The 16,843-nt window shown below is 30.6% G+C and overlaps 1 protein-coding gene across 1 annotated transcript in view; it reads left to right on the top strand.

Moving 5' to 3' along the window:
• BBS1 (Bardet-Biedl syndrome 1) overlaps positions 1-16,843 on the top strand; it is a 41,663-nt gene that overhangs the window by 2,459 nt on the left and 22,361 nt on the right. The window contains exons 2-4 of the mRNA XM_040725549.2: positions 12,098-12,184; positions 12,259-12,370; positions 14,616-14,942. Coding sequence (XP_040581483.1) covers positions 12,105-12,184; positions 12,259-12,370; positions 14,616-14,942 — 519 coding nt within the window. The 5' untranslated portion in view covers positions 12,098-12,104. The remainder of the gene's footprint in view (positions 1-12,097; positions 12,185-12,258; positions 12,371-14,615; positions 14,943-16,843) is intronic.

Raw genomic sequence — 16,843 nt, 5'->3', positions numbered from 1 at the left:
GGCTCGAGGTTCACTCGGAAGAATTCGGGGGGGGGTTAAATGCTTTGTGAAGTGGCATCAGTGGTTTTTAACTTGTTTGGTGGCCTTGCCATGACAAAACAAGTTTTGGGCCGCGGTTTTTTTTCCTTTTTTGATGTTCCTTTCATTGTTTAGATAGAGTTGCACTGATTAAGTATAAGTAAAATAAGACTTATATTACTTTTACTCCATCTAACCTACGAATGTTTTGGTATCACCTAGGCACGAACGTACACACATTGAATTCAAGAGAATAACTCCTCCAGAGTCCATGAGCTACAGGATTCCATTTGAGATATTCTGATTTAGTTATTAAATGAAGGGAAGTTTTCTAATCGGTAATTTTCCACATTTGGAATTGATCTAGGGCAATTATCCAAAATGGCAACTTTCTCAATGGCAATTTTATCCTGGGGAATTTTCCTAGAACCCAGGTATCTTGTAATGAATTAAAGCTCATATGATTATTTCTTGCCAGACTTAATATTTTTAATATCAATTTAAATTTACTATACAAAATTTCCGAAATTATTTTTTACTCTTTCAACTCACTTTGATCCATCCTGGACACATCTTATTTAAGAGATGACACAAGATAGTAGAACGGAGGCTGGTAACTTCATTACTGCTTTCTTTTCTAAAAAAAAAAAGAAGTATACTGAGGTCAAAATAAATCAACCACATCCGCTTTTGTTATTTTGTAGGATTTTCATAAGGTGTCGATAAAATATATTTTTTCTGATAACATGCGTCAGCTTAAAAGATTTGTACCATTTTTTCCAATTAGTCACTTGTCCTTTTTTTTTCATAGTCCTCTTTTTCCTGACACATAATATAATGATAATGTATTATCTAAATCATTATAAGGATTGATATTTAAAACAAAAGTTTAAATACAATAGGTGAAGTAAAAGTTCTGAGCGTTTTTTCACCATATTTTGACAATAATATTAATATAACTATGATTACCCGATTTAGATGGTTCTAAACGGATTTTTGGAAGCCAATTAATATTGGCGTCGAAAATGTTGAAAAATGAACGGAATTGTTGGAACCACTGATTTGCTGTTACATTCGATACTATATTAGGTCCATAAACAGCGCAATTTTTTTTTGGCCACCTGCTCAGCCTTTTCACCTTTGTCGTAGTGATACTGAAGAATATATCGAGTTTCCTTCATTTTTCAGTTCTTTTTTAGAACTGAAGTAACCCACAACTGACTTCACCAAACAAAAAACTGTATATGAACTTTTTTAAAAGGGTATACTTAACCTTTCAGCATAATTTTAGTTTTTTTTTTGTCACATGTATCAATCGTGAGATATAGCTCACTAAAGACATTTACCAAAAAAACACCACATCTCCTATGGGGTATAATGACGGCTTTGATAATTTTAAATCTTTTCTCTTCTTTGTTGTAATAAGTTGAGAAGATACAAATTCATTGTTCTCACATTTCTTCCCATATATCAATTTTCCCAAATGTATCAACCGGGTGGTCCATTGAAATCTAAACACTTACTAATTCGATAATTAATGAAGGTTGAGTGAATAAAATTAATTCATATTTCGATCTATTAAAGCTTAAACAATTATTTACAAAAATCAACAAACTTGAGCTCTCTAGCTTATGTACAAGTCGAGAAAATGACACTTGAACGTGATTGATGAATTTCCATCCGCGCAGTCGAAGCAGTTGGGCGTGACCAGTACCACCTTTTACGCCGTCAGCAAGTCCAAAACGTTGGAGAGAAAGAAGGGCTCTTTCATAAGTGTCAAACTGGACCAGGATAAGCTATAGAAAATAGCCCAGACCTATCCCCTTAATCCCGTGAGGCCCTTGCAAGAAATTTCAGAGTTTCACATTAGACTGTCTAGAGAGCTATCACAAAAGTGGGTGGAAAGACCACTTTTGACATCTGCAATGAAAGAAATCCATCTCTTCTGTTGCAAGAATCTTTTGAATGAGTCCTTTGAGTTCTTTTGGACTCTTTTTTTGACATTTTAGCCCCCTACAGCCCTGATACCAATCCCCTCGACTACAAATTTTGAATACATGTAGAGAATAAGGCCTGAAGTGTCCGTTATCCAAACACCGAGGCCTTTAATGCCACAGGAACGCCATGACAGAGGAATACATCTGAAGCAAGTACCAGGTTCACTGTCGCCTGGAAGCCATCATTGCCACTAAAGAAGGCTGTATTAATAATTAATAGAGCTATGACACACATCTATTGATATAGTACGGTTCAGCAAACCGTGTACAAATGACTGATTTAAACGTTTTATGTGAGGATTAGAAGGGATTTTTTTATTTATTAAATTAAGTATATAATTTTTTAAATTAAATTTCAAAAGGATCCTCATTGAATTAAACCATAGCCTACCCCCTTGGTCTTAATCTGGATCATACCCTGGCTCCATACTCCTTCGACTTGTTAGTCACACATCTTCAACCCGATGCCTTTAGAACTTCAACACTTGCATGATGAGTATGGCAAGCCTTTCTCTCCACATTGTACTAGATCCCATAGTCGAAAGTCGAACAATCTGGAGAAGAAGGCAGCTACATTGACCAAGCCCAAAAATCGTCTAAATTCATCTCACACCACTTTTGAGTTTTAGCAGCCGTGTGGGCTGGTGCTGAATATTGTCATAGGCTTGGTCCCGCCAACGCTTTACGACCTCGTTCATGACCTTCAGATACTCCTTTGTGTTGATTTTAAGACCGTTTGGGAACCAGTGTGGAGGCATTGCCTTGCCATCAGATGCCACCATACCCAGCATCATTACACCGGGCGGTTACTTTGCCCTATTGATAGGGGGAACCAGTTTAGGACTTGTAGCCAAATAATAATAGTTTTATGATTTTCTGGGTTGGTCAACAGTCCTGAAATTCTCATCACAGAAGATGCACACAATGTTATAATTTTTCTTTTTCAAGTTCACAAGTATTTTTCTTTTGGTCACTCTTATTGCCATGATGACCTCGGTAATGAGCTGCCGATGCCTTCTCTTGTAGCTTTTGAGTCCTAGGTCCCTTACCCCATCAATTGTAGTCATCTTGGACAGCCCTGTGGCCTTCCCTAGGTTGGCTATTGATATTTCAGGGTTATCATATATTATAGTCTTGATCTCGGCCAACTTAAGTTCTGTCCGCTTCTTATTGTGTCCACCACTACTTTTTTTCCTGTGAAGGTCTTTACTTTAAAAATAAAAGTTCTGGAGCTTTGAGATTGACAAATTGGGTCCTAGAAGGGCTACAACTCTTTCCCTCATTTTCTCCATATCTCTAGACTGAAACTAGATATCAATAAAATCATAAAAAAACAAAATCATAGAGGAGTACTTTTCATCCAAAAAGGCATAACTGACACAAAAAAAGTAGACTGTTAATGAGGAACTCCTGTCCAAAGTCAAAGCATTCCACTTAAGCTTCAAGATAATATTTTAAAGGCTACTTTTATTTTCAGTTAAAAACATATAAACGTTAAAATTGTAATTCTTGTGGTTCTTGCACATCCGTCAAGTATACATTTGTATACGATTTTCTCGACCGCGCTGTGACATTAATTTTGTTGAAATTCTATCTTTAATTAATAAATTATTTTTTGTTGAAGCTCAAAGTATTTAGATTTTAATGATATATCACGGCTTAAACCTGAATACTAACACACAAATTTACCCTGTTTTTTTCACCTGTCGAGGTATCTTTTTTTTTTCTTAATCATTTTTTTTTAACATTGTTTGATTAAATTAGAATTAGCTCCTGTTAAACTGTGAACAATTCTCAACGATTATTGAAAAATAGTTGGGAAGAATACCAACAGATTTTCTTCTTGTATGTGAGGTTGCGTGAAACAATAAAAATAACTATGAGATCCATGCACACATGAAATAATTCTATGTTATAACATTGCTATTATTTAGGCACTTGATTAATATTTACGAGTACAGTGGCCATCTATAAAATATGCAGATTTATATTCCATAATTTCCTACTTATAACAATCCTTATTCAAATTCCTAGTCAAATTTAAAGTAAAAATAAGTCAATTCCATGTATAGTTTCAAGTCTTTTGAAATTTGTGAAGATCAAATCTATAAGTCCTCATATTACAAACTAATCTTGCAGCCCATGTCATGAGACTTAAGTTTACAATTATTCAACCGAGGGATCAATTATGATAACCAGAAATGAATTGTCGAAAATTGAGAATTTAGATGCTGATATTTATAGTTGTTAAGGATATTACCTGTTAAGAAAAATAAACTAAAAATATTTGAAGAAGGTTCGGAAGGATAGCAGCTTAGCTGTCATGGCGTTTGATTAGATTTGCTGCAAGCAGCTTCGACAGAAAGCAAATAAGTACAAATTCAACTCGATATTGAGTCAAGCGTATGGTAGAAATGATTACTCTGACTCCAAACAAGGACTTACACTTATAATTCGACAACAAATCATCCGTGTTACTCTTGGTCCTTCATACGATTCATTGATTATTTTATACTAGTTTCTTATTTTCTCCTCAAGAATAGCATAATAATGATAATAGCTTTGGAAAATTAAAAATATTCTTCTTTTTGCAACTACAAAAATTATCATATATGTCCAATGTCATATTTTTAACAGCTATATTCATAATGATCCCTTTGTAATTCTCTTTAACATTAGCCCAAGATGAACAAATATGTATAGATGACTTATTGCTGTGACTATTTTATGTTTATATTGAGATGGGTCAAGGCTTAATCTCAGTCTTGTTCTTGCAGGGCTGACACAGCTCCCTTTTCACCTGCGGAAGCCTCAAATATGGACTTTTGCACACGTCGAGTTTATGAATATAAATAAAGTATCTTCTCTCTCTACTCTAAAATTATTTGTGGTAGCCCTGTCTTGTACTATCTCTTAACCCTTTATTTCTTGGTCTTCCTATAAATATATTGATTTTTTCTCAAAGTCTTGATTCCTTACAATGTGGGCCTCAAATAAAGTGGCCTTCAGTACAATACCAGCTGTGACCCAGAAAAATATTTTCAAGCTAATAAGCATAAGTGTAATTGAGACGTGAATAACAATATATTTGTCATATGTGTATTCAAATATAATCAAACACTGCCTTTAACAACTTAATAGCTTTTTTTATTGACTTAAAAATAAACATAAAATATGGAGCCTTGATAACATATATATGGATGACTATTGATTAATAGTTTTTCTCATAAATTGATTAGTTAGCAGATAAACTATTATTATCAATATATGTATTTGAAAAAATATAATGATATTACTTTCTTAAATTATAAATATAAATGAACAATAAAATAGACAAATCGAATATATATATATTTTCCACCATAATAAACTTTCTTTATTAATAAATTTTGATTAACAGTTTCTTCTCCTATATCGATATAATATATAAGATATCCGGTGATGATCCTTGGTATATTTCGTAAGCTTATATTCATATGTATAATGTGAAAAGAAATTAAAGAAACTTCACCCTTACATCAACTTTATTATTTGATACGCAATGCATTGTAATTATGTTTTAGCAAAAAATATAAATATAAATTCACTTATTGTATAGTTACAGACACGATTTATTTTTTACAAATAAAGATAAATAATTAGTAATACTTCAGATTATTAATTATTTTTGGCAAATAGTGGCAAAAGATTGACTTTTTATCTAGAAAAAAGAACGAAAATGTTTTAACTTTGAACTCTGCTCACAAAAGTGGGAAAGTTTCAGATGAACAAAAAAGGTTAACAGAATCAATTCAGTATTATAATGAAACTAAGTGTGGAGTTGATATTTCAGATCAAATTGCAAGACTTTATTCAACCATAATGTCTTGCAGCTTATGAACTTTACGAGTTTTTTTATAATAATTTGGGTTTTGCTGGTATAAATGCTGTTATCTTGTACAGAAAAGTGACTGGTAACATTTAACTTTAAATTTTAATGACCACTAACAGTAAAAAATAAATGGGTATCATTTTGGATACCCACCGTCATGTTTGGATGTTCGGGTATCATGTAGCGACTGTTCTGCTTATTCACAGTGGCATCAATTGTGAAAATCTTTTCATCATGAAAAGAGCAAATCTTTGCCCGAATTTTTTGTTGGTGTTGAGAAAATTTAGAATCTTCTTTTGTCTTTCCAACCATTTTAGCTTGCTCTTTTCTGAAATAAGATGTCATGTTGTCCGCCTCCGTGAATTCGCACCAATGTCATTTGGGATTGAAAATAATAAAAGGTGTACCACTACAAAAGATGCAAAGAGTACAGTTTTTAAAAATATCACAAATTGGATTGGAGTAATACTTTCTTCATTTAATAAAAGTAATCATAAAAGAGCGAGAAGGCATTTATTGTCTTCGATTATACGATTTCGACTTGATATAGTACGATGTCAGCATGATCTCCTTACACTATCTTCCGTTGGTGTTGTGATTTTTTGTTATATATTATTATTAAGATTATTTTTTATGCCTAATCGATATGTGGATGATATTTCTATTTATCAATAATATTTAGTTGTAAAGTAGGTACTTAAAAAGAAATAAAAAGAAAAAAAGATAAGGCCCTACTATTGTTTTTGTTATCTTGTTATAGCAAATATTTATTTGATGAAAAAAAAAAATAATAATAACCCTTATATGCTTTATTTATTTTTTGCTCAGTGAAAAACATGTCAAAGGAGTAATATAAAGTAGAAAAAAGGATTTTTGGAAAAAAATTATATAATAATTGAACAAAAATAAATGATATTGTAAATATGCAACAAATGGCATATTTCCTACTAAATATTTATTTATATAAAATATAAAAAAATACGACATTGATTCACTTATACCATAAAGTACAAACATAAACAAACAAAACTATATTTTACTATGCATGCACGCAAAGAAAACACCTTATTGTTCGTATAATATCAGAATATCACTGTAGAAACAGGTGTTTCACCAGTCAGAGATGAGAGCAACAATACAACATTATTATAATATTATTGTAAGCAAGATAGCTTGTAACCATTTCGGTAAAAAACCTTTTTTATGTCATTTTATATCTTTTAAGTTTTTAATTTGCAGTTTGCCAACCAATTAAGCCTAACCATGCCAAGTGAAAATATACTTTAGTTAGGAACCCACACTATACAATTCAATGAAGTAAAATTATTGTCAAAGTAAAATTTATATACAACATTTCTTGGAATCTTTCAAATCAACCGCACCACAATATTAGAGGATGCTCTTAAATCTCGTTCGTTGCCTTTTATTCCCAAAGGATTTCTTTCTTTCCAAGTATACACCTCGAAATTATTCGAATATCCTGAGGCAATACATAAGAGAAAAAGTTTTATGTCCCATTTGTGAGGTTTTGCTAGCATATGCTGTTTGAAGAATCATTTACATTTTCTGGCGCACATCTGCTTATCAATACTAACGCTCTCTTCAAATGGAGTCTGAGACTAAGTTTCTCTAAAATGTTCAACGACTTGGCAGATTTTATATTCTCTTTAATGATTCTTATCAAAAGGATAGGTGTAATTTTGATTTCTTTCGAAGTGAAGATAACGCCTTATTTTTATAAATGTATGTGGTTAACATGCTTACATGAATTTCTTTCATATTTGAAACAAAAAAGAGAATTGTTGCATTTGTGCAACAAATTTCAAGCTTACCAAAAATTCCTCTAATTGATTTTGTTGCACATTTGTTACAAAAAGGGCCTTTAAATATTACATATACATAGGCTGCTATATATATTTCTGGCCTAATAATGAAAATGCGAATAGTATCATCAAAAATAGTTTTATTGTTTTTCAAAGTATTCTCCAGCATGATTTATACACTTTTGTATGCGCTCAAACCAATTGTCGAAGCTTTTTTTCAACTCCGATTGAGACACCTCCAAAACAGGGTTTTTAAACGCTTCAACAGCATCTTCTAGCGACGAAAATCGTTGAATTACGCATTTTTTCTTGATTTGTGGGAATAAAAAGAAGTTATTGGGTGCCAAGTTAGGGCTATACGGCGGATGACACATCAATTTGACGTTTTGGCCGGTCAAAAAGGAGCTGGTTAGAGCCGATGTGTGAGAGCTCGCATTGTCATTTGAACAATGATTCGTCTTCTCTTGTTCGTATTTCGAATTTCTCCGAAGACTTCAGGCAAAAAAATTGTAATGTACTATAATAAATCATCTAAAAACTCTACTGTTAATATTTTTGGATGCCATTTTTTAAACTTTAATAGGAATAAGAATACATCATTACAAGCCAATAATTTATCGAAATTTATATTTTATTTATCTTTTCTTGCAGAATACACATATTTTATTTGTGTTTGTTGTATAGCTTCTCTCCTTTTTGTTGCGTTTAGTTTAGTTCATCATTTTTTTATTATAAATAAATAGCTCCATTTTAGTAATTATTTCGATGTCTTTAATAGAAAGATTGCATTTTCATTGATATCAACTTGGATGGATCAAGGATTACGAGATGGATGTATAAAATGAGCAGTGCTGCTCTTGCTTCATTTGATCAGCTAATTTCACCTCTAATCATGTTTCGAAATAATGCGAATGTTTACCTTATGACATAAAAGCCAAAGATATCTTTGACGTAGGGCTTTTTGGCTCACACTGTTTTCTTTAGTTGCATTCAAAACATAGTAGTGAAGTGAAGAAAATATTATTCTGTTTATGCGGTCATCAATTAATTATAATTATAACTAGCTAATCTGAATTGAAGACTCAGAAACGGGTTGTACTTAACTCTTATTAAATTGGTTCTTCAAGCTCTACATGGACTCGATTGGGACTTTAAAAAAACATTGGATTTGACTAGGACTTAATGTGGAAGACTCGTAACTTTCAAATTCGTCGTCAGATCGACAAAGGGTTAGATTTTGATAAGACTCAAGGCTTGAGCTCACTAACTCACGTACACAAAAGCTTGCGACTTTACTTGTACTAGTATTTGGAGATGTTGGACTTTAATTTTGAGACTTCATACAAGCTAATCTCTCAATAATTGAGATTCTACTAGTGGTCTTAAAAATTACTTGTGAACAGCTCTGTTTGCAAATATTTAGGTATAGATATACTCGTAATATTGAATTTGTATTTCATATATGTCGAAGGAATTATACTACAGAATTATCCTCATCGCATACAATTGATAATATGTAATGGAACTCTGTTTGTTGATGAATTTGACATCTTCGAATAATCCCATTGTTTCAATATCGGTCATAATTTCCATAATTTTTTTTACAGTGAAGACACAAGATAAATGAATTATACTAAAAGGTAAAACTAATCAACTTCTATTATAAAGGTTTTATGAGTTTTCTTTTAAATGGTTGAGCTTTATAAACTTGGCACATCATTGGATAAATAAAAAAAAGGGTATTAGTTTATAATATTCTTGGCATTTTGTGACTTTTATAATGGACCTTGCAATATATCCTGATATGTAAAAGACAACTCTTTAATAGTGTCATTGATCTCTATATTGGGAAGCGATTGATTTCCCTATTTGTGCAAATTCATAAGCATCTTTTTAAATGCACAATTACACATTTAGATATTATAAGATGGCCAAATTACAGTATGACAACCATAATTTAATTATCATACAATTTTATTAATACAACAGCTAACTATACTCCAAAAATTAAAAAAATATACACTTGTCGTAGATGAAGATATTAGACGTCGAAGATAATAATTTAAACATGCTATTATAATATTATGCTAATAGATTTATTTTGTGTAACTCTGAATAGATAAAATAAATATTATTAAGTAATAATCATATTTATACTAATTTACTTGATGTGTTTTGAAGTAACTGATACTACGAGTAGATTATCTAGCGCTTAATTTCTTGGAATTACTCCTTCAAATTTATTGTTCATTATTTGTCTATAGAAACCATCCTCAGAATGTTTTTAATATTTAGAAAATACTAACTAAAAATTTTACGACCATGAAATTAATCTTTAATTGATCCACACAAAATTGTGGTATAAAAACAGTGAATTTATAATGACGATAATTAATGAATAGAATAGATATACATTCAGTATTAAGTAATGTATATTATATATTAATTGTAATAGTAACTATTAATAAGAAAATAAATAGCACATAGTACTTGTAAAATACACATACTCATTTTTAGCATTCAAGTCATGTTGTAAAAGATGTCTTTGGTTAAAAGCGAATTGAAGAAAGTATTTTTTTTTTGTTTGAATCTCTTTGCCTACAATAAACCGTATCTGAATCATTTATTAATATTAATTATTAATATATTCTTCGTCTCACTATCCAGTTTAGTAAATTTAATTCAGCTAAATGTATTTAATAATGCTGCAGCATAACAAAGAATTTACACAGAAGAGAACTAATATACAGAATTTTTGTGTTAACGAGGTAACACCGAGAGATGCAAAAAAGATACGAAAATGATTGAGAAAAGGTATCAACTTACAAATCAGCTATAATATGACGTCACATATTCACGTCACGTTACATTAATTTTTGAACTAAAGAAATGATATTTATCTTCGATTGACTCTGATGATGTAATTATATGTTAAAAAAATTGTACACCTTTATACCTAGAGATAAAAAAGCATACCTTTATTACCTTTACATACGAGTTTAATTCGTTCCTTAAAAATGGATATGTTGTTGAACTCGAATCTCAATGTATTATTTCTATTTTTATTTATACCCTTTATCATATCTGACGTTCATTTTTGAAGATTGAAAACATAACCTAATACAACATTACTATAAGAACCAATCAAAATCCATTTGTCGTCCCTATGTGATTTTTTTCTTCTATGAGTGCTCTATTTAATATTATTTTTGCAAACGGAGATTTATGGGAACAGTAATAATATTTATATACATATGGTATTTTGAATTGTAATGTTTTTTGGCACGATATATATTATTAAATTATTGATATATCTTAGTGAGGTTGAAAGTCATATCGACTTCTTAGGTTTTTTTATTAAATAATACAATATATGTAATGCACAGAATTTGATATTTTATGAATTCTTCAATTTTGAAAACAATATTAAAATAAAACACAAATAAATCAATTAATCTGGAGTACAATATGTAGAAATTGCAGGCCAATGTTAAACTGAATCTTGCATAAAATAGCATTTACCGGATGGTCCATTGAAATCTGTACACTTACTAATTCAAGAATTAATGAAAGTTAAGGGATTTAAATTTTCATATTTCAAAATATTAAAGCATAAAAATGAGCTCTCCAGCTTATGTACAGCTCTACAATATGACACTTGAACGTAATAGACGAATTTCTATTCGCTACTTTAAGTAGTTAGGCGTCTCCAGGACCACCATTTACGTCACAAGCAAGTCCAAAACGTTGGAGAGGAAAAAGGGTACTGCCATAAAGGTCAAACTGGACCTGGAGCAGTTAAAGAAAATAGCCAAATCTAATCCCCTCAAGTCGATAAGGGGTTCACATCTGGTTTCACACCAGACTGTCCAGATAGCTATTAAAAAGTGGGTAGAAATTTTTGTGAGGGTGGAAAGACCACTTTTGAAAAGAGCAATGAAAGAAACACATTTTTTCCTTTGCAAGACAAGTTTTGAGTTTATTTTAACTATTTTTTGATACTTTTGCCCCCTTACAGTCCTAATGCTCACCCCTTCTACTACACATTTGGGATGCATGTCGAGGGGAAAATCTGTAGGGTCTACCATCCAAACCCCTACGCCCTCAAAGCCACTAAGGGTGGCTACTTTAATGATTCAGAGAGCTCAGACACAGATATATTTATAATATTAATTTTGTTGAAATTCTATTGTTCATTTATAAATTATATTTTGTTGAAGTTTTAAAATTCAAAGTGTTCAGATTTTAATGGACCACTCTGTATATGATGTCCTGTTTAGAATCTCACAACTTCAATAAATCTACAGATATATGTAATATGTTGGAAATGATGTATGTGTTACACATTTCTCAATAATTATTTTTACTTTCGGAACATTTTGCTTTAGGAACACGATGGATAATTTACAGACTGCTGCAAATAGATGGCTTACAGCTCATGACGACAATAAAGCAGGGATTTATACCTTTTCAAGGTAACACATACTTAAATAAATCTCATGAAATAAAATTATAATATAATTTTCATTTGTATTTGTGTTTCTTTTAGTTGTATCACATTGTCTGATATCACAGGGGATGGAGACACAAAGCTCATTGTTGCAGATCTTGGATCCGGAACATTTAATATGAAATTAAGGGTTTATAAAGGAACTCAATTGGTAAGTACCTTAATATACATGGTGCAGCAATTTAACTTCCTTTTTTTCTAAAGGCAATATAACAAGTTTTATCAAAAAAAAAAAAAGTTTTTTACAATTTCATAATGATAGCACACATTTATAGTTTTGCTGTACACAGTTTTGAAAATCATAACAGTTTGGTGACCCCCCATTCTTCATACACTGGACTTCGTAACCCGATTATGTTTTTTCTGTATAAGTTTTCATCAAGAGGTTTTAGAGACAAATTATGTTGTATTAAAGGATGCAAAGTTTAATTATTACAATATATTATGTTATAACTGTGGATGATTAGCTAATTGAATAAGGAGCAATAAGAAGTTCTGCAAAGGTATTATAAATAACATTTTTTTCCAAAACAAATCCGGATTTGAAATACCTTATTATAACAAATTCGCATGCATGTAAAATCATTGCATAACATCAAATATGGTCAAGGTTAACAGAAATACAAAGTTATATCATAACACTTTTCTGGCTTATGTTTGATTTCCATTAGACTTTTTAATAGAGACGTCACAAAGTATAACTGTTAGCAAAAGTAGTATATATTGCCTTTGACTATTACTGTTAGATCACCGTTGTTATATTCTAAGACGTCAAAATCTGTCTGTCTTCTTCACAGTCTGTACGATGCATCAAATGGAAAATTCTGACAAGTTCTATTACATGATGGTATGACCTTGTATATCTAATACTTTAAAATCCAATCTTTTTCTTCCTTTGTTGTAGTCATTAACCTAACTTTTTAATTTACTCTGTTTTCAATATACGTTCTCCTTTTTCCGATGGTACGAAAATTCGTTTTTGAATATTTAATTTTTTTTTCGAATCGACATCCCATACCTTAAAAAACTTTTAGACACGGATAATTGTCCTGGTTTAAAAAAAAATTAAATTATCAGCGAAAAAAAACTTTCCCTACAGAGCCCAGGAATCGGGTCCAATCAGAATTTAACATAGCCTTAGCTACGTAACTTAAAATTTTGACTTTTATTTTATGTCTAAAGTCTGTATCTGTCACTCTGATTGAAATAATTATCCTATGCGTTTTTATTAAGGAACAATTCATAGATACCCCATGTTCAAAAAAAAAAGTTAACACTTATAAATAATGACATACTTTTCCCCGGAACTATTTCATGATGTAAGAAATAATTATATTTATTTTTTTCCAATTATTTTACATGAGTGTAAAATAATTGGATTACTCGATATGACCACTCTCAGCATTAATGATGTCCTCCAACTTCCTTCTGAAACCTTGGGGCACCTGGATGATATATTCTTCCGGCATTGGCTGACATGATGGATACCTCCAGAGATGCTGGTGATCTGGGTGATTTGTTCCAGGCAACTCACTCAACTAAAACCAAAATGTAGTAGTCCATTGCGTTCAGGTCGTGGGAGGTGGGAGGTCACATGCCCTTGAACTAAAAAGGAGTAGTCCTGATCTCGTGAACCTTCTTGCTTTTGTTGAGTCATTGATAAGGTGCTTCTTTCTTCTTGCCTTTGACTTCATCATCAGATCCTCGTAAACGATCCTAAAGCATGATCTTTGCCATGCCACTATGGTTCGGATTGGATTTCTCTTGATCTTAAAACTTTTGCCTTTGTCTGAACTGACCTATTCCTTCTAGATCCTTTGTTCCTTTGGACAGTCCCACGCTCCTCAAATCGTTTTTTGATTGCATAGATTGCCTGTCGGACCATCCTCACAGCCTTACAGTTCTCAGTTACCGTCATTCCGTGCGAGGACATGTCGACCACAATTTGGAGTTCCATGTTCATATCGTCCATAATAATTTTTTCAAAGTGAAAAGTAAACAAATATGACCGATTCTGCATTATAAATCACTCAACCTTGTTAACACTGCCGTCATCATTTTTTATTTATTCCAAATCATTTATATAAGTGTTACTTTTTTTTTTAAAGAAATGGGGTACATCATTCAAGTATAATAGTATAATTTATTTTATTAATATATTATGTCAAACTATTTTCGACATCATATGTAAGTTCTTCTCTACCACAATGCATGATAGCAACTGACTGTATTTCCAAGAAAACTTAAGAATCCTACCTCTATAATGAAACTCCCCTATTCAGGCTATTACTTCTAGAACTTGATTGCCATGTATTATAAAAAAGGAAAATAAGTTATCGTACCCTGTATTTAGTTTTTACCTTGTGATATGGATAATAATATAATTATAATTTCAGCTGTCTGAAAACACAATGATTGATCTCCCTACCGGTGTTGTAGACTTTAACATGGACTCAACACAGCCTCGAATACCTGCTATAGCCGTTGCATCAGGACCCAATATATATGTATACAAAAACATGAGGCCTTATTTTAAGTTTACTCTTCCTTCCTTGGAAATTTGTCCCAGGGAAAAGGAGCTTTGGGATAAATATGGGGATAATAGAATTGAAATTAGTGAGCTTCGAGATGGACTTTTGGCTTTAAAGGATGAAATTGGAGAAGGCATGATGACACCACCTTCTCAAAAGCTCTTTACTTTAATGGATATGACTCAAATGAAGGTACCTACCCATTTTTAATTGACGTTAATATTTGTTTCAACTTATTCCATATTGGATTATATAAAAGGACAAATTTTTGAGTAATTATTAACCAAAATACATACGTACGAAAATGATGTGGAATTCACGGTTTGAAGGAGTTTACTCATAACATTAATAATTAATATCAATTTTTGTCTAAGATATACTTAATGATTTGCAGTTTCCAAATTCTAAAGCAGGATATTTTTTGTCCAAAAACTATTACTTGAACTAGAATTAAATGTTGGTGTATTATTTTTGATAAAACAGGAAAATTGGACAACTTAGGCACCTTAAAACAATGCATGAATTAAAATGGTCTGAGTGTTTTTCGCTTTACTTTGACTAAAATTTAAAAAAAAAAAATACAATAAATAAATAAAATTAAAAAGTCTGATTTTGGAGGCGCTATTTTTTTCGTAACTTAGAAAAGTAATAGATAATAAATAAGAATCGGAATCTTGAATAAAATATTATTTTCCTGATTTCGATCATAGTTCTAAAATATCAGGTCACAAAGTTATAATAGATGTGATTTTCTAGAAGAATTGATTATATAAAGAAATATTAAAATAAGAAAATTCGAATAAGAACAATATTATTTTAAAAATTGATAGGTTTAATTAATTATTGATTAAATAATCCATTTGTGGCATACATCAACTATTTTTTTTTTAAAAACTAGTTTGATTGTGGAAATTATAACCATATTAATTTCTTAATAGGTTTTCCTAATAAAATAATATTCTTACATCAAAATTCTTCGAAACAGATGTAGGTATGCAAGAAATCCCTTTAAGATGTCTCATAAAATATTTTCTTTGTTTTAAATTATATCATAATATGGCTGAAATAGTAATTATTTACATAATCCCAGCCACGAAACAGAATCTAATTTTTAGTTAAGACTTTTCATAAAAAAATAGACATACACACATTTATTTAAGCTCTTATATGTAGGGGTGAGAAACTGTTCCCATTAGCTAGTGTTACAATAAAAGAAATATATTAGGTATACGCTATAAATATGTATAATGCAATGGTAGCTTCATTCTATCTCATCATTTTCAGGGGTGTGTGCGGGATTATATTTTGGGAGGGCTAGTGTTTGGAATTTTTTTATTAATTAAATTTTTTGGAATTTTTATAAAAATCTACCGCTATTTACAAAAAAGGATTTTTTTTGTAACAAATTCAATTTTAAATATGTAATTTTTTTCAAAAAAATTTAAAAAATCCAAATCTATTTCTAAAAATTTATTAAATCAAATATAAAATTTACAAAAAAAATATTTAAAATATTAATTTTTGGAAAAAATTTTTATTAAATCAAAATATAAATTTTTTCCAAAAAATTCAATATTTGAAATCTTTTTTGGAAAAAATCCCTATTTATGCATGAAAAATTAATTTTTTAGACTGTTTTTTTCTAAAAAAACCATCTATCTATTCACAAAAAATTAAATTTTATGGAAAAAAATTTCAAAAATTATATTTCATAGGTAAAACTTTTCGAAACAAAATTTCATATATTAAATTTTTTGAAAAAAAAATTCAAAAATCTACAACTGTTTAGAAATAATTAAATTTTTTTACAAAAAATTTCACAGATTAAATTGTTTTACAAAAAAATTCACAAAATAAATTTTTTACAAAAAATGTATTTTATCAATTATTAAGTTTTAATTAACAGCTGGTCATAAATAGTTACAAAAATTGCGAATATTAAATTTTGTAGTAACAAGCAAAAATTCCCTAAATTTTCCAACCCACCCTCTGCAGACACCTTTGAACTTTCCTGGGAAAAGAAATGAAAAAAGAAGACCTAAATTAAGAGTTAGTTTGTCAATGAGTAGAAATAGATTTGTGTAAGAGCGTGA

Source organism: Lepeophtheirus salmonis, chromosome 14 (assembly GCF_016086655.4).
Source record: "Lepeophtheirus salmonis chromosome 14, UVic_Lsal_1.4, whole genome shotgun sequence".
Lineage (NCBI taxonomy): Eukaryota > Metazoa > Arthropoda > Copepoda > Siphonostomatoida > Caligidae > Lepeophtheirus > Lepeophtheirus salmonis.
This window is presented reverse-complemented; position numbering and strand designations above follow the sequence as displayed.